Source organism: Solea solea, chromosome 3 (genome assembly GCF_958295425.1).
Source record: "Solea solea chromosome 3, fSolSol10.1, whole genome shotgun sequence".
NCBI classification, from domain to species: domain Eukaryota; kingdom Metazoa; phylum Chordata; class Actinopteri; order Pleuronectiformes; family Soleidae; genus Solea; species Solea solea.
This window is the reverse complement of record NC_081136.1, coordinates 1,499,892-1,523,660: the sequence shown is the minus strand read 5'-3', so window position 1 is coordinate 1,523,660 and position 23,769 is coordinate 1,499,892. Positions and strand designations below refer to the sequence as shown.

At 41.5% G+C, this 23,769-nt stretch overlaps 2 protein-coding genes across 2 annotated transcripts; both read left to right on the top strand.

Moving 5' to 3' along the window:
• Positions 1 to 1,309: 1,309 nt before the first annotated feature.
• Positions 1,310 to 13,508, top strand: LOC131455892 (myelin regulatory factor-like protein). The gene is made up of 24 exons (XM_058623755.1): positions 1,310 to 1,565; positions 2,801 to 2,960; positions 3,894 to 3,987; positions 4,542 to 4,603; positions 4,882 to 5,305; positions 5,554 to 5,772; positions 5,871 to 6,066; positions 6,148 to 6,224; positions 6,333 to 6,443; positions 6,531 to 6,621; positions 6,705 to 6,905; positions 7,490 to 7,598; positions 7,683 to 7,792; positions 8,006 to 8,151; positions 8,608 to 8,754; positions 8,843 to 8,914; positions 9,418 to 9,464; positions 9,836 to 9,997; positions 10,099 to 10,149; positions 10,601 to 10,685; positions 10,783 to 10,857; positions 11,294 to 11,405; positions 12,111 to 12,182; positions 12,537 to 13,508. The coding sequence occupies exons 2-24, from the start codon at positions 2,888 to 2,890 to the stop codon at positions 12,627 to 12,629; spliced, it is 2,829 nt and encodes a 942-aa protein (XP_058479738.1). The 5' UTR covers positions 1,310 to 1,565; positions 2,801 to 2,887; the 3' UTR covers positions 12,630 to 13,508.
• A 3,851-nt stretch (positions 13,509 to 17,359) lies between these two features.
• On the top strand, positions 17,360 to 23,736 carry cct2 (chaperonin containing TCP1, subunit 2 (beta)). Its single transcript, XM_058625095.1, has 16 exons — positions 17,360 to 17,507; positions 19,078 to 19,152; positions 19,270 to 19,335; positions 19,845 to 19,956; positions 20,115 to 20,191; positions 20,275 to 20,387; positions 20,832 to 21,034; positions 21,122 to 21,222; positions 21,536 to 21,663; positions 21,754 to 21,857; positions 21,941 to 22,060; positions 22,184 to 22,312; positions 22,449 to 22,552; positions 22,638 to 22,737; positions 23,107 to 23,248; positions 23,402 to 23,736. Exons 1-16 carry the CDS (start codon positions 17,505 to 17,507, stop codon positions 23,430 to 23,432), a joined length of 1,608 nt encoding a protein of 535 aa, XP_058481078.1. The 5' UTR covers positions 17,360 to 17,504; the 3' UTR covers positions 23,433 to 23,736.
• The last annotated feature ends 33 nt before the right edge of the window (positions 23,737 to 23,769 follow it).

The window sequence follows — 23,769 nt, the reverse complement described above, 5'->3', positions numbered from 1 at the left end:
CATACTCCTCTCCTGTCCTCCGCGTAATCTGCGTTCCTCAGGCAAAGGTCTATTGGTAATTCCAGAACTAAGGTTTTTATCTAAACCAGTGCCCAGAGGAAATAATTTGAAGTCTGAACTCAAAACTTACCTTTATAGTAAGGCGTATCACTGGTACCCGACTACTGACTGTTGCACACTGTTTAAGTTAAATATGACATTTTTGTCGTCACACCAGTTATAAAACCACACCTTTAAGTTAAAATGAATTCTGTGATTGGTTTTTCAAGCATTAGGTGCAACATTAAAGATTGTGAGAAGCATTTTATGTGGTGTACCACATCATTCATATTGTTGTGAGATAATATCAAACACATTTACTATGGCAGTGTTTAGTACATGATCAAGGAAGTTCCTCATCTCTGCATTTCAGAAGGAAGAAGAACAGGTTTCTATCGGCCAAGTCAATGAACGGGCGCTGAACTCTATCCTGCACTGCCACCTGCTGGTGTAGAACGTTATGGTTAAATAACACACAGGAAATATTCAGTGTGGATAGAGTATGTTCCCATTCCATTTTGGTAAGAATCCACCCACCAATGATGTCCCAAAAGTGATACAAACTTTCAAGAAGCCCCTATTTATTATAAATGGGGGAAAATGTGGAAAAAAAGTGAAATATCTTTGTCAAAACTCAACAGATTTGAATGAAATTTGGTATCTGTATACAGAATCAGACGCTCTACCATCAGACTAAATTTCAGGATCTGGGTCCCTTAAAAGTAATATGGTTCACTCCCATTGGACAAGTTCAAAGTTCACATGTGTTTATTTTTGTCATGTTAAAGTTCTATTCTGGATCCATCGAATCAAAATGTAAACATTTCAGGTGTTATTTGTTTTAATCAGATTTTGTTTGGTTTTAGTGGAAACCAGTCTTCTGTTTGTCTGGACTAAGTTTATTTTGATACAGGTTTACATTAGGATCCAGTTTAGAGGCCTGAGCATTGATTTTGCTTCAAGGGCGGTAAATGTGTGTGTCCATTAAGATGACTGCCTGATTCATGGCTTCATCACACACCCACACAAACATTTTTATATCTTAGTGAGCACACATCATTCCCTCGCCCCCTTACCCTAACCTTAACAATCACACTTACCTTAACCTTAACCCAGTTCTAATCCTAAAACCAAACTTAACCTTGGAAAAAAGGCCCTTTAAAGTTGTGGAGCCCACAAAGATATCAATACAAGCACACACAGACGACAGGTGTGTATGTGTGTGTGTCAGGTGTGTGAACCGTTTTCCTGTTCAAAGCTCAAAGTCCAGGTGAGAGACAGAGACGATCCACTGACGCCACAAACCAGCAGAAGAAGAAGAAGAAGAAGAAAAAGAAAGTTTACGTCAACGTGAAATCTCCTCTCAGCTGAGGATTTAGTGTGGAGAAGAATTTTGGACCGGTTTGTAGGGACCCTGTCAGGATCTGGATCCTCCGTCACTGATGGATTACACCTGAGGACTCTGAAGCTCAGTCACACTGATCCCCGCTGAACGAGCCAGCGGCGGCCATCTTGGAGACACACGGGTGAGTTCTGAGCAAATAATGTCTGCTGCTGTTTGTGAGGATCACGACTCTGTTTCACATTTAGATTTAAAAAAAAGAAACTCTGAAGTAAACCTGGGTTTAAAATCCCCCCAGCAAAAATAAAGGCCCAATTGCTAATTTTTTAATGACCACCTTTTTTTGCTTCTTCTTTTCAAAATAAAATCAAACATTGCTTAAACAAGGCTTGAATGAACTTATATGTATAAGTTGTTTTAACTTAATTATTTAGTTTGCTTCACCCATTGGAGATTGTTTTATATTTAACTTTTATTAAACATTAGTTGTTTTAACTTAAAACTCAGATTCTGTCAAATCAGCTCCAGGAACACTTAGAATGTCCCTTTAATTTATAGAGTATTTGTACTTTTTGTTAAAGTTCAAGTTACTTTAAAATAACTAACAATAACTTTAAAATCACTATTAATCCGATTCTATATGACATTTTTGAGCTAAATTAGTTTAGTATTTAATTTTAGTAAAATTTAAGTCGAATTTCCTGTAGAATGAGCTTTTACAACACAGCTTTAAAATGTGTTAAATTAAATTTCAACTAAGGTGCTGTAAACTATAATTATTGGTCATAAATACCTCAATGACCATCAAAACAAGTCCAAAATCTTTATGATTTATAAATTTGCTGAACAGCATTTTGTGTTAATGTGTGCACGCTTGTATTTAACGTCTCATTATCACGTTTAAACCATGTAGATGTGAATTAGCCTGAAGTATTATTTTAAAATTTAGATTTTTTTTTAAGATATGATCACGGAAAACAGCTTATTTTATTCTTCAAAGTTTTAGAAAGTTATCTGACCTTGAACTCTGCGTCATTATCAGATTTGAAGATAATTCCCTATCATAAACCATTTTTCCTTCCTCTGTTTCACCTACATCCTCAACCCACACATAAGTTTTTTTGTTTTTGGTGAACATACATTTTGTTTTATGTCTCAAAGAGAAGAATTTTTGTTGTTTTCTGTAACTCCCTCAGACAGACACTGCTGTTGGTTTGTTGTTGATTTTATATAAGTTTGTTGTTAATCATATGGATATAACCTTTGTCCATTTGTCAATTTTCTGGGTTAAACCATTTTCAAAACTGTCTGATGTAACCATAATGTGCAATTTACAATAATAGAAAGGGGTTTAAATATTCAGATATGATTTTTCTTTGTATATTGATTCAAACTTTTGTTTTTGTGTTAAATACTCAGTCTGTCGCTGTAGCAGCAGCAGCTCCAGTCCAGGTCACTTCTGATCCCCTCCCTGTTCCCCAGGCTCAGTGCCCCCTGCTGGGCAGCATGGAGCCTGGAGTCAGCCGGTTGCCGCTCCACGTGCTGGGAGAGAACGAGGCTCTGCAGCAGTTCTTCAGCGGTGAGCTTTCATGTGTAGACCATGTTCAGACCTGGTATCACTAGTATGAACTAGTATAGATGTTCATACCGAGTCTGAACAGGAGACTGGAGACTCGGTTTGTTCAGGAGGTTTTGGATGGTCTTAATGAACTTCTTGGGTTCAGGTCTTGGAGATAGTTTCAACGGTCTCTGAGAAGTTTCAGATTTAAGAGGTCATTGCAGACAGGTTAGAGTGGTCCTTTTGATCCTTCTTGAGGTTGCTCCACAAGTCCCGATTGAGGATTTCTAACATGATACCCTAGACCCAGACCCCGATGAGGTGAAGTATATGAACTTAGAAGAACACATTAACACAGCTAATGTTTAATCCTTAAATTTATAGATGATGAACATTAATAAGTAAACATGAGACTTCAGAAGAGGGTCTTCTGGACACATGACAGTCAAACCATACACTTTACAATATGCATCCTTGAGGGTCTGTCCTGGATATGGTGGGTTAAGGAAGTATAGATGTCTCTTGTTTGACTAAATGTCCAAACTGTCCAAACTTGTTGCATCCAATTTATAGATCATGAGACAGATATGGTATATCTAGACCCGACTTGTTTTTCAGGTACACGTTGCACCATGGAAACAGGAGAAAGGCGGGTGTCAGAACATGTGATGTCTACAATGATAATGCTAGATAATCTATATAAGGTTAGTTTTGTTCTTCTGGGGCAGAATTGTTTGGAGATTCGGCAAGAACACGTTCTGATGCCTGACTTGTAACCAAATAAAACCCCTTTGTTGGGTACGAGTCCTGTGTCAGAGGGGTTACTTCTACACCATCAACTCATCACCTATCGTTCATAAGAAGAGGGAAGCCTGACTAAAACAACATGAGTCTTGTGGGTACTGTAAAAGTAATGTTTGTGTTTAAAATGTGTGTGTGTGTGTGTGTGTGCAGGTCAGGATGTGAGTGGTGTGTTGGAAAGCTCGGTCGCCGTGGATACAAGTATCCTGGAGCAGTACCTCAGCAATGACATGGACCCAAGCAGCTTGTAAGAGACTTCTCTGTCCATACTTTCCTTCTTGTTTTTTCCCTGTTAAACCCAGACATTGTGTCATTAAAAAAAGTGTGGTTACCATCAGGTAGTGACCATAAGCTTGTCCTCATGTCACCTGATGCAAATATGTGTCCACTTCCATCCATCATTTCCCCAACATCTTCGGTTGTTTGCTGAAGGTCACCTGGACTGGTCACCTTGGCTCAGAGGTGAAACATCTTCAAACTTAACTCAAGACCTGGATGAGTGAGAACCTTCACAGACAAATTCCCCTAACCCACATCTCATGTTCCATCCAGTATCAGCTAGAATTGGTTTCAGCTCACCTGTTAAGCAGCCAATGGGTGGAAGTTCATTCCCGGTCAAACCTACTGTTACATATACCACAGATAAAAACAGCATTGACCCAGTCGCTTATCAGCCGACCGAAGGATTTACAGAAAGCTGTCTGCAAAACAAATTCACGTAACACGTAAAAAAAGACACTCTCAGTACAGTTTCGGAATCCAATTCTTTACGATTGTTTACTGTTTGGTTTTTTGTCCAAGCATGCTCCCTGACTCTCCGCCTGACTCATGCTCGGGGGCCTGTTCGCCTGCACAGATACCAGGTATGGTCCTCATCTTCGATCGCTGATGTTACTGCGACAAATGTTTCCACGACAGAATTCTTTCTTATATATTTTGGCAGTTGGTTCGTGACCTTTATCTGAAAATTGAGATGTCTTGAGCAGTAAAACATGGAGTAGTGTTAGAATGTTAAATTCAAGAATCAGAATTATTTGGACCTGATTAATGTGACAAAGTCTGTCCTACCATCTTCAGTAATTAACACTACTTTTGGAGTATAAAACTGTCCTCTGGTAACCTGCACTTTTCCACATGACAGACTTGCACCGTGAGTCGCCCTACTGGACGAACCGGCAAACCACCCAGGAGGTGTTCCGACCTCCCACCCAGTCGTCCTGTCACTTTAAGCCCTGTGACTCCGCCCTCGCCCACCCTGACCTCCTGAACTACAATCAGCTTCGCAGTTTGGGCCTCACAAACACTTACGTCAAGTCTGGCGCACCATCCATCCCACCTGCCGCACATGAGCGGCTACATCAGAGTGCACAGCACTCACCGGAACATTTACACTACCTGAGTCCGGAAGGCTGCTCGCAGGTTTACACCCCACCCACACCTCCTTCTCCTCCCCCACCTCCCTCCAACAACTATGTTGCACACTGTGCTGGTCCAAGCATGGTCCCACCTTTAAATACACCCACTTCCACCTGTTTGTTGGGCTCCACCCCCTCACTGCACAACAGGTAAGTAGATCTGATCATTTTTGTGACGTTTAGTCTTTATTTCTAATAATCAAAGTCACTTAACAACTGGTACATACAACAATGTGTCATCTGCACATACAGTAATTGTAAATAAATGCTTTATTTGAAAACAATGTTCCAGAAAAGAGTAAAAATGTGTACACACAATCGCAAGCATTAGCACTAACATTACAGAACACAGTGTGGATTTCTCATGTCTTGATTTCCTATGTCTCATTTCACATCAGTTCCTTGCAAAGTAAAAAAAGAAGGAGATCTGAGTGTGAGGAATCATCATCTTCAGGAATTGATGCTTCCTGCAGTATTGTCGATGAAATGTGTGGTGGCACGGTAGGAAATGGCCTTGGTAGCGGCAGTTTAAATTTGGGAACCTTCCAACTTCTGACCTGGGAACAATACAGGCTGGACCCTTGGAGCTCGTTGTACGACCATAGCTATCAGACACTGTGAGTTATGAAATAAAAATACCATGGCGATAAATGTGTCGGACAGACCAACTGACTCCAAAATCGCAGCAAGAACGGTTGTTGTCCTTCATTTCCAGGTCTCCTCCTGCCTACCACGTCGACACAGATAAAGGCTTTAACTACTCTGCGCCTGATGAAGCCTTCATTTGCCAGAAGAAGAATCACTTTCAGGTCACCATTCACATCGGTGTGGCTGCAGAGCCGCAGTACGTCAAAACACCCAGGGGAACACAGGAGGTCGACCACTTCCAAATTAAAGTGTTTGGGATCAAGGTGCGAGTATTGCTAATTCCAGAAATGGAAGTTGGTTCAGAGTTTGGCCATTTTGTTTAACTTAATCTTCTTTACTTACAGCTGGAAGCTCCAAGCCACCATGTGACCATTGAGCAATCGCAGCCTGACCGGAGTAAGAAGCCCTTCCACCCTGTCAGGTACGTAACAGGTGTGGGGTCACTACATGCACCAGGAACCAGTTACCATTAATCAGTCGTTCACCAGCATTTATGTACTTATGCACGCAAACATTTCTGAACATCCAGGGTTAGCCTTCCTGGCGGAAAGATCACAAAGGTTACACTTGGGCGGCTGCACTTTAGCGAAACGACGGCCAACAACATGAGGAAAAAAGGCAAACCCAACCCTGACCAGAGGTGAGTGAGGCTTCTCTGTGTGAATGTGAATGTATATTTACAACTGCAGTTATTGAGGCAATGCTAACGGTATCTGTGCGTGTCCAGGTATTTTCAGATGGTGGTTGGTCTTTACGCTGCAGTAGGAGAGGACACTCATCTCCTCACAGCTCTGGTTTCAGAGAGAATCATCGTCAGGGTAATGCGACCATCTTTGCACCAATCACTTACTCTTGCACAAGACTTACATTACTGAGTCTAAGATTTGTGGTCCTCCTCTAGGCTTCTAACCCTGGTCAGTTTGAGATGGACGGGGACGCCTTGTGGCAGCGTGGGGCAACGCAGGACACATTGGTTTGTCAGGGTCGGGTGGGCATCAACACCGACTCCCCGGATGAGGCGCTCGTTGTCTGCGGTAACGCCAAAGTGATGGGCACCATCATGCAGCCATCTGACTGCCGTGTCAAAGAAAACATACAGGAGGTGAGATGAAGATTTGACAAGACTAAATATCCACAGGAATCTGTAGACGTCATCTTCTTTACTGTTTCTGGTAGAACTTCCAAGGCAAACCCCCATGAGAGAGTGAGGAATTGAGGAATCTTTTGTTTGTTTTTTTATTTTATTTTGTGCATTTCATGGTGAAGCAGTGGCTAGCATTCATTGCCTCGTAGCATGAAGGTCATTGATTTGGATCACAGTTTGACCAAGGAGTTCTGTGTAGAGTTTGCAAGTTCTCCTCGTGTGCGTATGGGTTCTCTCCAGGTTCCTCCCACAGTCCTAGACAACACAGAAATTGGGGATATGGGTAATTTGACACCTCCAAATTGGTGTGAATGTGAGAGTGAAAGATTGTTTGTCTCTGTATGTTTGCCCTGCAATGGACTGACAGTCTTTCCAGGGTCTTACTCCCGTCTATGCATCTGGAGCGCTGTGATTACCCTATAAAATAGTGGTTGGGTAAATGCGCCATTTGTTTTTGACACTCCTCCTGACTTTGGCGCCCTCTGGTGACCAAACCAAACATGATTTCATACATTATATTCATACTTGTGCTCGTTGTTCAGGTGGACTCTGAGCAGCAGCTGAAGAGAATCACTCAGATGAGAATCGTTGAATTTGATTATAAACCAGAGTTTGCCTCCACCATGGGGATGGACCACACCCACCAGACAGGTATCAACAGTCAAACTGCACTGAAGTTTTACCCCAGTCGAGTGCAATGTTGTGTAAACTGTGATTATTAATTGTAATATGCAGGTATAATAGCTCAGGAGGTGAAGGAGCTGCTGCCGTCGGCGGTGAAGGAAGTTGGAAACGTAACTTGCTCTGATGGAGAGACGATTAATAATTTTCTCATGGTGGACAAGGTATTCCTACCTTTCTTTCTTCTTTCCTTCTTTAATATTTACTGATCAATAGCCCAAATCTGGCCAAGCGGAAAAGGAACCCTTTTTTACCTGGTTAATTAAAGGAAAATAATAATAAACCTTACATGGTTTGATGTAGAATGTTGTTAAATCTCTGTCCGAGTAGGAGCTAAACATAATTAAGTGGATATTTGCTTCCTCTTCCTTCTCTAGGAGCAGATCTTCATGGAGAACATCGGTGCTGTGCAGCAGCTGTCGAGGCTCACTGACAACCTCGAGGCTCGAATCAACGATCTGGAGGTCTGGAACACAAGACTAGCCAAACTTAAGAGCCTGACGGGCAGCCTGCGCTCCACTGGGTATCCGTCTTTATCCACTACAGATATCAGTGTGTACCTAAGTGTGACAGAAAATCTCTTAAATGTGGAAAACTGTACACAACACAGCACCACGGAAAAGTACTCCTGGTGTGTGTGTGTGTGTGTGTGTGTGTGTGTGTTACATAACAGCAACATCTGTATGTTATCAGCACATTCATGCAAATCAGAGTTCAAGGACAGGTGAGGTTTTGAAGGTCACTGTAAGTAGCAAAACAAATGAGCTGTATTTTACCTGCAGCTTGTTGAAAGGTATTGTGGCAAATGTAGACAACCACACTGACCCCGTTTGAAGAGGGACATTTGTTTTTGTACAAAAATGGCTGAACTGTATTTGAAATATCATCCACTAATAAACCAGTGGTTAAACCTCATTCTTAAACTCAAGATTTCAAAATAAAAGCTCTAATTTTGGTTTCTGTGTGTTTTCCCCCACAGGAAACCCATGAAGCCAAGCAGCAGCGCGACACCAACGCCAGGCGCGAGCACTGAGAGGAAGGGCTGGAGGCAGAAATATTGTCACTGTGTGAAGCGTAAACTCTTCCTTGCCAGCGTCTTAAGCCTGCTCGCCACCATGGCGTTCTGGTGAGGCATGGCGTCACTTACTGTTTTTACAACTGAGAAATTTTACCCCAAATTTATACCAAATTTGAACTGTATTGTGTCTTTTCAGCATCATCTCCATCACTGCTTTGTATCTGGTGAATCTGACCGAGAAAGTCACCGACATCTCACCTGGCAACAGGTAAAGCTCGGCAACCAAACTAGAGTTGACAGTGAATGCTGAGCAAATTCACTTACCACAATTTTTGGAAAATTTTTAGTCTTCTTACCAAAAATATTGGTCACATATTTGCTGACCATATCACTGTATCCACGGTATATGGCAAGACAATCCAGACTCTTTTCATGTGTTGTTCCACGCTGGTGGAATGACCTACCGAGCACTACCAGAACAGGGTCTATCAAAACCCTGTCTATCTTCAAGAAGCACTTAAAATCAGCTCTTCCAAGAGCATCTTCTGTCTTACCCCCTGCCCTGCACTATCTCCTTGTGCACTTGGATCCACCGCTGCACTCTCACCCTCAATCCTCTGTTCCTATCTAATGGAGATCTTTCCAAGACCAGTTGTATGCAGCTTTTTCCCCTTTTGTAAGTCACTTTGGATAAAAGCGTCTGCTAAATGCCTAAATATCGTGTCATTATTCCGTGATCTTCTTGTTCTGATTGTTCTTTCTGTCTCTCAGTAACGGCACCGTGGTTCCCCTGCAGACCACGACCTCAGCCAGCACAGGTAAACACCACCCTGACCGTCTTACATCAGCTGTTCCATGTCTACAGATAGCATGACATCATCTTTCCTTTCTTCAATATCAGCACTGAGCATGTAAAGTGGCAACTGATTAATGAATTGAGTTCAGTGACCATTCATTCATTCATTCACACACACATGCACACACCTTTTTCCGGCGTTCCTTGAACCCTTCCTTAATTCCCTATCGCGGTCTAATGAGACCTGCTCTTATATGAACACAAAAACCATAAATCATCACCACGTAAGATGATTTAATTTGTCTGGATGCTTAGTGTGGAGGTTAACTCATGAAGTCTTGAAGAGATACTGTCAGAGGTTAATGACAGTCAAGTCATTTTGTTACCTCACAGTTCCGTCAGCCACACCTCTGGGTCCCTGGCCTCCAGACGTGGACTTCTGTGACCTGTTGTACTGTGACCAGGTGTACTGCTGCCCTTCAACACCAGGGGGCAGTGTCTACTTCAACGTCTCCACCACTGAATTAGAGCAAGCAGCGAAGACAAACCTGACAGGTGACTCAACATATGCAGTAAATACATGATATGTCTCACATGTATTAAGTGTTTACGGTAATAATATACAATTTAATGTGTTGTTTCTTTCTTTTCTGTAGAAACAAAACAAGAAAAATTTGTTGTTCATCAGCTGAAAAGTGCCAGAGACTGTGAGTGTCCATGTCAACCACTTATACTAATTTACCATTGAGGCCAATTGGTATAACTGACTATTACAGTATATTCTCAGTGGTTAATTGACACATTTACATTAAGAATATATATGCAGGAAAATCAATGTGGCTTCTTTTAGCTCACTTTACATGGGTTTTTGGTTATCTTCAATATTTATTGTAGTTATTTTGACTCTTTTTTTAAACTCAAAAACTGTGTTTTATCTACCTGTCGTAATCTCATGGCTCTTGGTAATGGTAATTCTACTTCTACATCTATTTGCATCTGTTTGTTCAACACGCCAGTTTCAAGGCCCATTATATAAATAATCTATTCCACATTTGCATGTACAAACCAGAGGAAAGTAATATTGTGCTTGTAAATAACAAATATCTGAATCCAAATTCAACAAGTTTCACACATTGATTCACTTTCTTTGTCCGTCAGGGACGAACACCACCATCCACTCTTTCATTATCAAAGAGAACCAGCAGGTGATTGACAGCAAATACTGTCTGAGAGACGAATGTGGGTAAGTACAGGGAGTTTGACGTGTGTCTGAAGAGAGTAAATCAATTTTCACTGACTGTATCCTCGAGGATAAACGGCCTCACTGTGTTTCCCTTCAGTCCAGGTCGATATATCTTCAGAGTTCCCATCAGCCAGTTTGTCCCGGTCAACATGAGAGTCACTCTGCTCATGAAGTGAGTGAAAATCGAACTCATGTCACACTGAAGTCACACAGTTTAAAATGGCTGCCATGTCAAGATAAATCAGGATTAGACGCTGTGTAGAAGCTAGCTAAAAAAAATAGTCATGTGTCCTGATATATCTACACAAACCTATCAGAAAAGTCAATATGACTTCAAAAACATTTGATAAAAACTAAATGTAAAAAACATAATATAGTAACTAGTAGTAATACACAATTTAATATAAATTATTCATATCACATAGCAGTGGCAGCTAATTATCAAACTAGCTAACATAAAGCCCTTGGAAACTAGCCAAACATGTTTGCCACGTGAGGCCGCTAGCTCCCAAGCTAGCCAACAGTGTGATAACATCTGAAATGAAGACGACAGATTGACAATATTGCGTAAATATGAATATTTGTACATGTCGTGTGTGTGTTTATAGCTCAACGGAGCTGCTGGTGGTGCATCTGTGTGGGTTTGATGAGTCAGCGGCGTGTTCTGCGCTGCTGGACATGAACACAGTCACAGGGAGCACGTATCCTTCAAACACACAGGTAAATATGAATAACTTGTCATCATTTTAACACCTCATGAATCTACTATGTGACTGCTATGATTCCTAGCATGTTAGCAGAGTCTTTTGAAAACTGCTGGATTATTTTTGTTGTCTTGGCTGCTTTGGCTTTAAAAGATTTGGCGTTTTGTAGGTTATCGACAAATAGAAGTGACTTCACAGAGAACTAGTATAAAACACAGTATGTAGACTTAAACTGACGTAGATTTCAATTGAATAACAACAGTGAAACATTGTTAAACATAATAATAATAATAATATACGGTATAAATACATATTGTGTTACTCTCTCTCTCCACTGTGTGGGTCACTGGTGTGACTGGTGTCCATGTCCTGGTTATTGTGAGTATGGCTGTGATTATTAGCATGTTGTCACTGCCACACGTCCATTATTCATCGGCGGAGCCTCTTCCTGCATTATTAACTGTTATGGTAACTGAGTCAGTTGAGTGGAACCTCAAAAAACACACAACACTGATGTCAGTTCCCACTTCGCTAAAGTCCATCAGCCACTGAAGAACCAACAAAATGACAGAAATTGGTATAAAACGTTTGTTTGATTCATTGCTTTTTTTCAATAAACTTCAGTGAAGATTTGGAGCGGGACAGAGTGAAATAAGGGATTCAAAATCTGAAATAAAAGTCTGAAAATGTGTTTAGTGAAGTTGTGTCTTTGTCTCTGCAGGGGGAACACGAATGGCATCTCCATGTGGCTCGACTTTATCACAGCTCGTATTATTTCCGCTCCACCGTTGCTGTAAGAACCAGAAAATTCTATATTTTCTTTTTCCTTCCATATGTTTCACTGTAGTTTTTCCAAATTTAGAATAAATGTTGTAGATTTAGCAGGTGATAAAATGGTGGTTTATATGTGGGGCATTCATTGTTGTGGTGTACGAGATAGAGGTGGCAAAGTTTAGTATTTGATTTGTTTGTAAATCAGTCGTTCACATAGTGCTGTTTCATTTTGTTGCGACACAGTTCTTAAAACAGCGACTGGTATCACTAACAAGCGCTAGCCTGAGAAATATTTCGACTTCTCAACTGATGTCACTTCCATTTCTGACTTCTGAGAACACAGCCTCATGTACGATATATTGTTTTTCTCCAGGGTCAAGCCGACTGCAGTACTGACCATCACTTTGCGGGGGCACTCTTCACCGACTACATTTTCCACTTCTACAGACGCTGCTCGGACTCATAAAGACACTTTTAATGAGAAATAATTTTACACTTTTAATATAATAAATATTTCACCCTCACGCAGATGACGATCATATATTTTTTATTGTAATAATGTAAATGTGGAAGTTGAGTGTGTAACTGTTATTGAAGTTAGGGTTAGTGTTTCCCTTTATGTTCTTCAACATGCTGGGTTTTTTTTGTATTTCAGATTGGACAATGGGAATTAAAAGTGTAGGTCAAAGTTTATCATAATTCACTCTAAAACACAACAATTAATCGCTGAAATCACTAAATTCATAATTACTACAAGAAACCCGCAAATTATGCTTAAGAAGAATTGATTTTATTCCCATTAAAGGATTTCAAATAATGTCATCATTTGGACTGAACGTTTGAATTGTGTTGTTTTAGTTGTTATTGTGACATTTTTTTATAGTGCTGTATTTCAGTATAATAGCCTTTTATTCTTTTATTCTATTCTTTGATTTCTCAGGGGAAACAATTGCAATCTACATCTAAAATCTGAATTTTGTTCTCCTAATGTTTGTGATTACACTTTTTAAACTTTACAATTAAAGTTTTAGTCGAACACTCACATAAAACTTTCCTCGTCTGATTGAATTTGGAGAATCAAATTTACTTTATATATGTAAGAATATTTAAAAAAAACATTATGTTTGAGTTGAAAATGAATATAAAATATAAAAAGAAAACCTCCGTTGCTTTGGCTGAAGGAGAATTGTCTTTACCTGATAAAAAAAATTAGTTCGTACGGAACTGTTAAAACAAGTCTGTTTTGCTGTTTTATGTGAAATAAAAACTCATAAAATAAATGTCTGTGTCAAACAACATATTTTTAAACCTAAGCCTCAAAGTTGTGGAAAATTTGCAGATATACTAGTGTAGCTTCTTTATTTCTTCTTTTGCTGTTTTACATTATTGTCAAGCTAGCTTAGTGACATTCACAAGGAGCTAGCCACAGCTACGTGTTGCAGTTGTTTTTTAATCCGTTGATTTCTAACGTTATTTGTAGTTGTTGTTGTTGACGTGGTCATAACGCTAAAATAAATCATTACATAATTAAATTTTAATAAATACGTTAGCTTCTGGTGGCTAACAGTAACATTAGCGTACATGTTGCTGCAGCTAAAACAATGCTGACTAAAGCGATCCTGTTTGCATTTTATTGTTGTTATTATTATTATTATTATAATAATAAATATAATATATAAACCTCTGAGGATTAGCGGTGTATTTGTTTGTTTGTTTGTTTGTTTGTGTGTTTGTGCTGGGACACAAACACACTGATGACTCAATCAGCAGCAGAAACACCAAACTAATGAGGTGAGAGATCAGCTGCAGAGAGGAAGCTAAAGTTGCAGGACGGAGACAAAGAGTGAGTGAATGAGTGAGTGAGTGAGTGAGTGAGTGGACAGAGCAGGAGGACAGAGATGGACGCTGAGCAGAATGTGAGTATATCTGCACATTTACACCATTTATTACATTAATGCAGTCATTATGTCACCGTGAGACGTTAAAACTGACCTGAATGTTATTAAGTAAAGGTGCAGTGAGTCACAATTGGAACTATAATGATGTTTTCATTGATTTATTATCATGTGAAAATGACAAACTATTGTGTTTACATGTTACACTGAAGAAGCTACCATGTTTGTACAGTAGCTCAGAGCGGACAAATTAAATACTGGCTCTCTCTCTATTTATTTATTTACATATATATGTTTTTATGCTTCTGTGAATTCACATCATTTCTTCACAACTTCCCCTGTAGAAGCCACAATGGTCGACAAAAATTGATTTTTAAACAGTTAAGAAGTTTGATTTCTAGTTGAATTTTTGCAACATATCTTCATACCCAGTAACGTTTTAAAAAGGTTTGTCCATTAACTTTTTGCAATCTAATGTAAATGAGTTAAATCCTGGTTAAACAGCTGACTGATGCTTGAATTCATGACCGTGACAGGTGAAGCGACTTCTCTCTGCACTGCTGGTTTAATGTCCTCTGAATGTGATCACCTTTAACCTGAGGGGTCACATGTCAGAAAATACAGGCGATAGTGTCACACGCTGTAATGACTGAGAGTGAATAATACATGATTTATAACAGAGGACGAGGATGATGATGATGAATGGATTTAAGAAAACACACATGATAAGTGTGACATAAACACTGTCTGTGTGTGTGTGTGTGTGTCTGTGGTGTCGTCTGTCAGCCTGATGACTGACGGACAAATGTCAAGTCTCCTGTCACCGTGGAAACAGTCGTCATTGCTCAGCTTTCGTCTGAGTACATGTAATTAACTGATACACTATCCTCCCTGTGTGTGTGTGTGTGTGACAGGACGGGCTTGGAGCTCGACATCTCTCTCAGATTAAGGAGGAGTCAGAGAGCAGAGAACACAGGTAACACAAAGACACCTTCATGTGAGAGTGAGAAATCATATTCTAGAGAAAATCTCTGTCTAGTTTAAGTCTTTATCTCACTGTGAGACGGACTTTTCCAACAGGAAACTGAAGTTTGTAAAGCACTCACTCTCCCACACCAAACCCCATAGAGAAAATCAGCGATTTTAACATCATAGCACACAGGAGTTGTTGATCCACTGCTGCCTCCATCACTAAGCTCTAATGTCTCATTTTAGTGACTTCGGCTTTTAAAAACCTTTGCCTGTATTTAAATCAGTGACACAAAGTGACCACACGAGGCAGCAGTAGACCAGTAGCTCCTGTGTCCCCATGAGCTAAAATGACTGATTTTCTCTATGGGGTTTGGTGTGAGAGAGTGAGTGCTTTACAAACTTAAGTTCCCGTAGACCTAAGATGACGTAGATTTCATTGAGTGGATGAAAATCTGTTCTTCTTTGTGTGCCCAGCTCAGAGTGAGCGTCTGTGTCTTATGCTAAGGTCATAAGGTCATATTGATAAATAACGAATGCAACGTGTCATCATTTATCTCTGTGCATAAAACAACGAGTGGAAACGTTGTTGCAGTTGTCAGAGGAAGTGGAAACTCAGTCTGCACAGGTCAATCTGATAAGAGTGTGTGTGTGTGTGTGTGTGTGACACAGGGATACATTAGACATCAGACTCGAGTGTAAACAAATCTGAATGGAAATATGAACTAGACCCCCCCCCCTCTCTCTCTCTCTCTCTCCCTCTTAGCACTTGTTTCCTGCCCCCGATCGCCCGGCGACGTCACACAGGTGGACATGGACCAGTCTTGGACGAGGTGGAGGGACAGGAAGTGGAGGGACAACAGGAAGTGTCCGACGCAGCGCCCCTGAGCAATCAGCAGAGGGAGGTAGAGGACAACAGGAGTCTGCTGGAGGAGGTGACGCACCTGCGGAAAAGATTCACTCTGTGTATGACATCACTTCCTGCCTTCATAGTGATGTCATATACGTACGTGTGTGTGTTGCAGCTTGGTCGCATTGAGGCGGAGCTTCGGGAGACGCTGCGTCTGGACATGGAGCGACAGCAAGAGGCGGAATTCCTCTATCAGCAGGAAAACATGACGCTGTGGCAAAACCTGTGCTACCTGAGTCTGAGCCAGCGAGTGGCCAAGTACACATACACACACACACACACACACATACACTGTTAGCTAACGAGCTAGCATTTTCTTTCGCTCCTAACTCGAACTTTAGCACCTCCTCCAGACAACTCAGATCGCCTTAAGTTCTCATTAAAAAAAGGACAGGAGATGAGAAGTAAAAAAGAATATGACCAGTGAAGTTTACCATGTCCAGAAGATGGCAGTAATGAGACATTGTGGATTCAAGCTGCCGTTAAACCCCATAGACACAGAAGAACAAGAACAAGAATTTGGGATTCTTGGGAACTATTGGAGAGTAAGCAAATGTAATCATAAAAACAGGTTAACCTTTGGGCCCTTGAGGGTCATTTGGGGCCATTGCAAATCATGTCAGTCCACTCAGATGGATCAAAACCAGATTTTTAGTGTGGGGCCCCTAATACCACCTGGAAAACAACTCAGATGACATCAAGATATAGTCTGAGTTTGGAGCCCCTGGTGGTCACCTGGTGTCTTTGGGAACTATGGCAGACCGTTCAGATTTACTAAAATATATTTTATGATCTCTCACTGTGGGCCTTTAGGATTTAGACAGTCTTCTCAGGTGGACCACAACACTTTTTAAGTTTGGGTTCTCCGGTACCCCTGGCAGACAATTTGTAAGAGCTGAAAGAAATGTTTGAGTTTTAGGTCCCTAGGGGCCACCTCATGGCGACCTGCAAACCTTCAAAGGCATCTACCTGTTATGCGTGACAGGCCAAATTCAGAAATGCAACCAAAACTGTGAGACACAATTCCTGTCGGTGAATCCAGTGAATTAAATAAATAAATAAAGATAACTTGTGTCTGTGTTTCAGACCGTGGGTCAGCAGCTACTTCAGGACATTCCCCATGCACATCTACTGTCTGCCCGTGCAGGCTGCCGGTCACCAGCGCAGGAGGCGAGGCCTGAAGAAGAAGAAATGATGTTTTGGATTGTTCCTTTTGTTGTTGTTGCTTTTTTAAACTGAAAAATAAATTTTGCTTGCGCCATCATTCTCCATTCTCTGTCAGATTTTGTTTTCTACTTTAAAGATTGGCCTCAGATATTTCTCTCTGGGGTTTTTTTGTAGCAAAGATCCGATCAAAGGACGTGTACAAATCAGCAGACACTTTATAATTGTATTAAATTGCATTCGTGTTAAAGTCTTCGTTTTCTTTTGTTGTCAATATCCACATTGATGTGTTTTCCATGATTTCCCCTGAACGCATCACCACGTCTGTACGTAACTACGTCACTCTCCGCTCCAGCCCTCCCTTCTGTGCGTGTACGGCTCCTTCCCTAAACCCTCAGTCATCATGGTGAGTGTAAACTTTGATTTTTCCTCGCTTTTTCAGCATCATATACGGGTTTAATTTAAAATCCTTGCGTGTTTACGAACTCACACACGCAGTGACTCCGCCAAACAGCACGTTTATCAGTCCGTGTTGTTTGTAGCGTCTCCTGTTAGCCCCGAGCTAACGGTGCTACCGGCGAGGAGGCACATGGGCGTTATGTGAGTGCGCTAGCGGCTAAGCTAAGTGCGGCTACTATCACCAAGCCGTTTCAAACCTCATCTTTTTAAACTGTGCTGATGTCGGCACGTTTGATGTAAACGTCACATAAACTCATTAGTTTTAAAATGTGCGTTGACGCACTTTTAACATGGCTCCTGCTCTTTATGCGTAGCTAGCTTTCTTAGCATGCTGTGTTAGCTAGTCATCAAGGCTTTGTGGATGTCAGACACGGAACACATCACCTTTAGCTGAGATATAAAGACATAAAACACGCGATGTAAGTATTAGAATTTAGAATTACGCGATTCTAACGTAATTATCTTTATTAAATAAAGTGTTTATGTTGACTTTAGCGTAGTTTTTTTTAATGTATAATTCATTGTGGGAACCTTCTAGCGGTTTCCAGGATGACAGGGCGGGGCTAGACTGATGCTACCTTCAAAGTTTCTAGGAAAAATGACTTCTGGTTCGGACATAATATCCTCTTTTCAATTTGTAATTCGAACATTGATTTATTAGTGTTGCTTGAATATTGAAATATATTATTGCTGTTACTGTTAACATCCTCATCCTCTTAACATGTGCTGTTAACATCCTCTTTTCAATTGTCTTTAAATAAAATTGACAAAAAGTCGATGTAAAAGTCACGTCCTTAAAAATAAAAGCCCTACATGGCTGTTTAATTTTCTCCTGTAAAGTTTTATGAGTAAAAGATCTGGAAAAAAACAAACTGGTCAAATCTAATCCCACTCTGTAATAGAATGTGAATTAAACAAAAACAGCAGTATCATACTGATAGTATGTTTATTCTTCATTTAAGTGGAAAAAACAATTGAGTGAAACCGCCCTTTAACATATTTCTTTTTTTTACAATTTAAAATTACATCATTGATTTATTGGTGTTGCTTGAATATACAAACATATTAAAGCTGTTACTGATACTTTAGCCCATCATTTAATATCCTGTGTGCTTTTCTTGCTGTAGACTTTGGTCAGAAATATTTCAAATTTAAATGACCGTTTTTAGCTGTAGTTCTGTGTGTTTATTTCACATCTTCACTGTCCTGTTTTCATTCTGCATACATCTGCTCTCCACTCTAATTTGGCATTCCCCAGTCCTGAAAATTAAGATTTTTAATCTATGATTCTGCCCTTTGAGATTTGAGGAACACTAACCCTAATCCATTTTTGTGGACTGAACCACTTATCGACTAATCGAGAAAGCAATGGACAGATGAATTGAATATGAAAATAGTTGCAGCAACACTCATCTTATTGTTGTGGCTGATCAGTTGATAAATTCTTACCTACATTTACATTTTAAATTCATGGTAAGATTAAAGTGTGAATGAGTGAAGTTTTTTTTATTCTGCAGGCGTCCCTATCGATGGCCCCGGTCAACATCTTCAGACATGGAGCTGATGAAGAGAAAGCAGAGACTGCACGACTGGTGAGTGTTTGTGTCATTTGTTTGATGCTGTTTTCTGTATTTTTCTTGTTATTATTTTTGTCATTTTTATTATTTCCAATCTCCTGAAACCTTTTTGTTTCTTTGTTTCCTCTTCAGTCGTCATTCATTGGCGCCATCGCCATCGGAGACCTGGTGAAGAGCACCCTGGGTCCAAAGGGGATGGTGAGTGATTAAAAATCCAACGTGTGACCTATTGAACTAATTACTGAACCCTGAGTGTAGATTGTTGTCACAGATTTTAGTCTGAAGAGAAGGAAACGTGTTGAAAGCTTGAACCCGAAGTCTTTTGCCATTTTGGACCACCATCTTTTTAAAATAGCTCAGTGTTTCCCGACCCCTATTTTGTGGATATCTTTTTAATGATGACATAAATCTCAATATTATACCATTTTGTTTGGTAAACTTAATATATGTTATTTAATACTTATTTACTTAAATCTGAACTAAAAGTTTGGGAAAATTCTGCAAATTGTTTGGGGACCCAAAGATAATCTCCTGTCTCTCATCTGTGGGTCTCGATCCAGTCTTTGGGAACCACTGCAATAGCTCACAATGAACAAACCAAACCTGTTTTGAGTTTTGATGCAAAAACACAAAGTGTGAGTTGATTTTATTGCAGATACTGTTTCGCTTTGTCTAAATTAAGTGTGTCATGTGATCTTTCTCTCCAGGATAAGATCTTGCTGAGTGGAGGGAAGAACAGCTCAGTGACCGTCACCAACGACGGAGCAACGATCCTGAAAGCCATCGGAATCGACAACCCTGCTGCCAAAGTTCTGGTTGGTGAGTGAAGATGCTGAATGTGTGTTCAGTCATGCTGGTCGAGTAGTTTGTTGTCAGTAAATGATGAAGAAAGTGCCAGATTATGTTCTCAAAGGTCCTATTTTTCTTTGCTAACTCTTGTCACAATCAGTAATTATTTAATCGTCTTTGACCTGCAGATATGTCAAAGGTTCAGGACGATGAAGTCGGCGACGGGACAACGTCCGTCACCGTGCTGGCGGCCGAGCTACTGAGGGTAACGCCCCCTTCACTCTGATGTTTTATATGAAGTCGAATAAAAATGTAGTCGCTCTTTAAACGCCACTGTCGCTGTTGTAGGAGGCGGAGCTTCTCATCGCCAAGAAGATCCACCCACAGACGATCATCTCTGGCTGGAGGCAGGCGACGCAGGCGGCCAGAGACGCTCTGAGGGAAGCTGCAGTCGATAACAGGTGAGAGGATGTTACTGATGATTGTTTGTGTAATATGAACAACAGCGGCCGTCAGTGTTTAAAACTGGTACTGCAGTTTCAATTTAAAGTGAAGAACTCTGGAAACTTGAGTTTTTGGACCATTAATAAAATTAGGGCTGCAACTTACAATTATTTTGATCATTTCATCTGTTGATTATTATCTCAGTTAATCGATTTGTTTTTTGGTTCATAAAATGTTGAAAATCGTTGATTATTGTTCCCTAAACCTGGAAATGATGATGTTCTCAAACATCTCATTTTTGACCACTAACCAAAGTGATTTAGTTTCGAAACAAATCGTTTTATGGAGCAAAGAAACCAAACATATTCACATTTAAGAAGCTGAAAAATCCAAAAATAAAAAATATTCACATTTATGGAGCTGACAAATTCATAAATATGGGTTCTCCCTTGTCTCCGTAGCAACGACGAAGCTCGTTTCCAGGAAGACCTGCTGAACATCGCCCGCACAACGCTGTCCTCCAAACTGCTGACTCACCACAAAGACCACTTCTCCCACCTGGCCGTCAAAGCTGTCATGAGGCTGAAGGGTTCCGGGAACCTGGAGGCCATCCATGTCATCAAGAAGCTGGGCGGCAGCCTCACCGACTCGTACCTGGACGAAGGTGAGCGTCGTTGCGTCGTTAATCGTAGCGTTGCTTGCTCTCGATTGGCTGCTGTGTGTATTAACGCGTCGTGATCTCTTGCTATAGGTTTCCTGCTGGACAAGAAGATCGGTGTGAACCAACCCAAGAGGCTGGAGAATGTGAACATCCTGATCGCCAACACCGGCATGGACACCGACAAGATCAAGGTAGGAATACAAACCTGCTTTTAAAGATTTAAAGACACTTCACATGCATCACAAGAAAGAAAAAATTCAGGTTTTTGTTGACCAATCACGTTAAGTTAAAGTTGTATGTTTTGAGGTTTGGAAAACATTTATTTGACATTTTATGGACCAAACAAGTAAATAATTGACAGATTAATCAATTACTACTAGAGGATATGGATACATGTGGAATCCATTTGAACCGTTAAAAGTGAATTCATGCTTAAATAGTGAATGATTCGCAGAAGATTCTCTCGATAATTTGACCTCACTCACGTTCCCTGTTGTGTGTCAGATTTTCGGCTCCAGAGTTCGTGTCGACTCGATGGCGAAGGTCGCGGAGATTGAACTCGCGGAGAAAGAGAAGATGAAGGAGAAGGTCGAGCGGATCCTCAAGCACGGGATCAACTGCTTCATCAACAGGTAGAAAGAAAAGTGATTCCGATGATGTTGTATGTTTGGTTCGTATGTTTGTGTGTCGTAACTAAAACGCGTGTCGTTTTCTCTCCTCAGACAGTTGATCTATAATTACCCAGAGCAGCTCTTCGCTCAGGCTGGCGTCATGGCCATCGAGCACGCTGACTTTGCCGGCGTGGAGCGCCTCGCGCTGGTCACTGGTGCGTCAGCGTCTGAAACCTCACAGGCTAACATGTGACACGCCCGTTTCACGCAATAACACGTATGTGTTTGTTTTCTTCAGGCGGAGAGATCACCTCCACCTTCGACCACCCCGAGCTGGTGAAGCTCGGACACTGCAAACTGATCGAGGAGGTGATGATCGGAGAGGACCTGCTCATCCACTTCTCTGGAGTCGACATGGGTAAGTTGCGATATCTGTTTGAATTTTGTGGTGAAAGTTCAAATTTGAACCTTAAAATCCAGACGAAAATATCTGAACATCTGCTACAAAACGTTATCGTTTGAACTTTGTTTTACCCCTCAGGTGAGGCGTGCACCATCGTCCTGCGTGGAGCGACTCAGCAGATCGTGGACGAAGCGGAGCGCTCGCTACACGACGCCCTGTGCGTGTTGGCTCAGACCGTGAAGGAGCCTCGCACTGTCTACGGAGGAGGTACGGTGTCACACGTTTAACCACCCGTGCCGTTTGTTTTTCTTCTTATTTAACTGAAATAATCTGCTGTCACTGGGCCCGGGGAACTAATCGCCCCTCACACACCTGTTCAATCTGACTCCGCCCTCCTCGCCAGGCTGCTCTGAGATGCTGATGGCGAAGGTGGTGACCGATCTGGCCAACAAGACGCCAGGGAAGGAGGCTGTCGCCATGGAGTCGTTCGCCAAAGCTCTGAGGATGGTACGAACGCGACCCCGATACAAAACCAACGGCGGGTTTCGAAGACGCATTGTTAAGATGAAATCTTTTTTTTTATTCTCTCCAGCTGCCGACCATCATCGCCGACAACGCCGGCTACGACAGCGCCGACCTGGTGGCCCAGTTGAGAGCTGCACACCAGGAGAACAAGACCACATCTGGACTGAGTGAGTCGCTGCAAAACACAATATCATTTGATGCAAAGGGAAAGAAGGGCATCTTCCTCTCCGTCACCACTAGAGGGCAGTGACTTTTGTTTGAACCAGTGACGGGCTGTAAATCTTTGACGATGAATTGTGACATAAGAAGTGTTTGACTGCCGTTGTTTAGCCTCTTTACTGTGATGCTAACAGTAGCTACAAATTCAACCATTAGCGGATGGCACTGCAGTTTCATTAGCGATAGCCGATGTGTTAGCATTACTAAAGCAGTCAAACGTGCTACCTTTTCTAAACGTGCTACTTTGCTAAATGCAGCAACAATTTGTCGAGGCTTGTTTCAGCACTGTAACGTGGGTGCGTTTGTTTTCCTCGCAGACATGTCTGAGGGCACTGTGGGCGACATGGCCGAGATGGGCATCACCGAGTCGTTCCAGGTGAAGCGCCAGGTGCTGCTAAGCGCGTCCGAGGCCGCCGAGATGATCCTGAGGGTCGACGACATCATCAAAGCTGCGCCCAGGTCAGTACGACGGTAGAGCAAGTTGTCTTTCGACTCAAAGGTTGTGGGTTTGATTCTCTGCTCCCCTAGTCTACGTGCCCATGTGTCCTTGGGCGAAGACACTTAACCCCACGTTGCTCCTGACGGCTGTGCTTCCTGTTTTGTTTTTTGTAGGAAGAGAGTTCCCGACCATCACCCCTGCTAGAGGATGAAGAAGAAGAAGAGGGGGAGGAGCTTCAGTGTTGTTATTTATCACCTCTGTGTAGTTCAAATTAAACAAACGCTCCGCTGGTTTATTTTTGTTGTTTTCTCCGTTGTCAAAACTCACTGTGGAAGCACTGATGCTACATCGAGCTCCCAGTGCCGCAAACGTCTGAGGCTTCTGCTCAAGCTAGCGGCGATAATGTGTAGGTCAGTACGGTTTGTGATGCTAACGTTAGCAGGTGTCGCGTTAGCACAGGAAGTTGGGACTCTGTTTTTGTTTACTGAAATAAATGAACCTGTCATCAGTAGGTTTACACTCGTCTTTCATCACTTTTTAG

Excerpts from the sequence above, each read along its gene's own strand:
- cct2 (XM_058625095.1), top strand. Across the intron at positions 19,153-19,269 it reads AAGCAGAGACTGCACGACTG|TCGTCATTCATTGGCGCCAT; the intron begins GTGAGTGTTTGT and ends TTTCCTCTTCAG. Across the intron at positions 22,553-22,637 it reads TCGCCAAAGCTCTGAGGATG|CTGCCGACCATCATCGCCGA; the intron begins GTACGAACGCGA and ends TATTCTCTCCAG.
- LOC131455892 (XM_058623755.1), top strand. The coding sequence starts at position 2,888 with ATGGAGCCTGGAGTCAGCCGGTTGCCGCTCCACGTGCTGGGAGAGAAC. Across the intron at positions 7,599-7,682 it reads GGACCACACCCACCAGACAG|GTATAATAGCTCAGGAGGTG; the intron begins GTATCAACAGTC and ends TGTAATATGCAG. Across the intron at positions 10,150-10,600 it reads GCTGAAAAGTGCCAGAGACT|GGACGAACACCACCATCCAC; the intron begins GTGAGTGTCCAT and ends TTTGTCCGTCAG.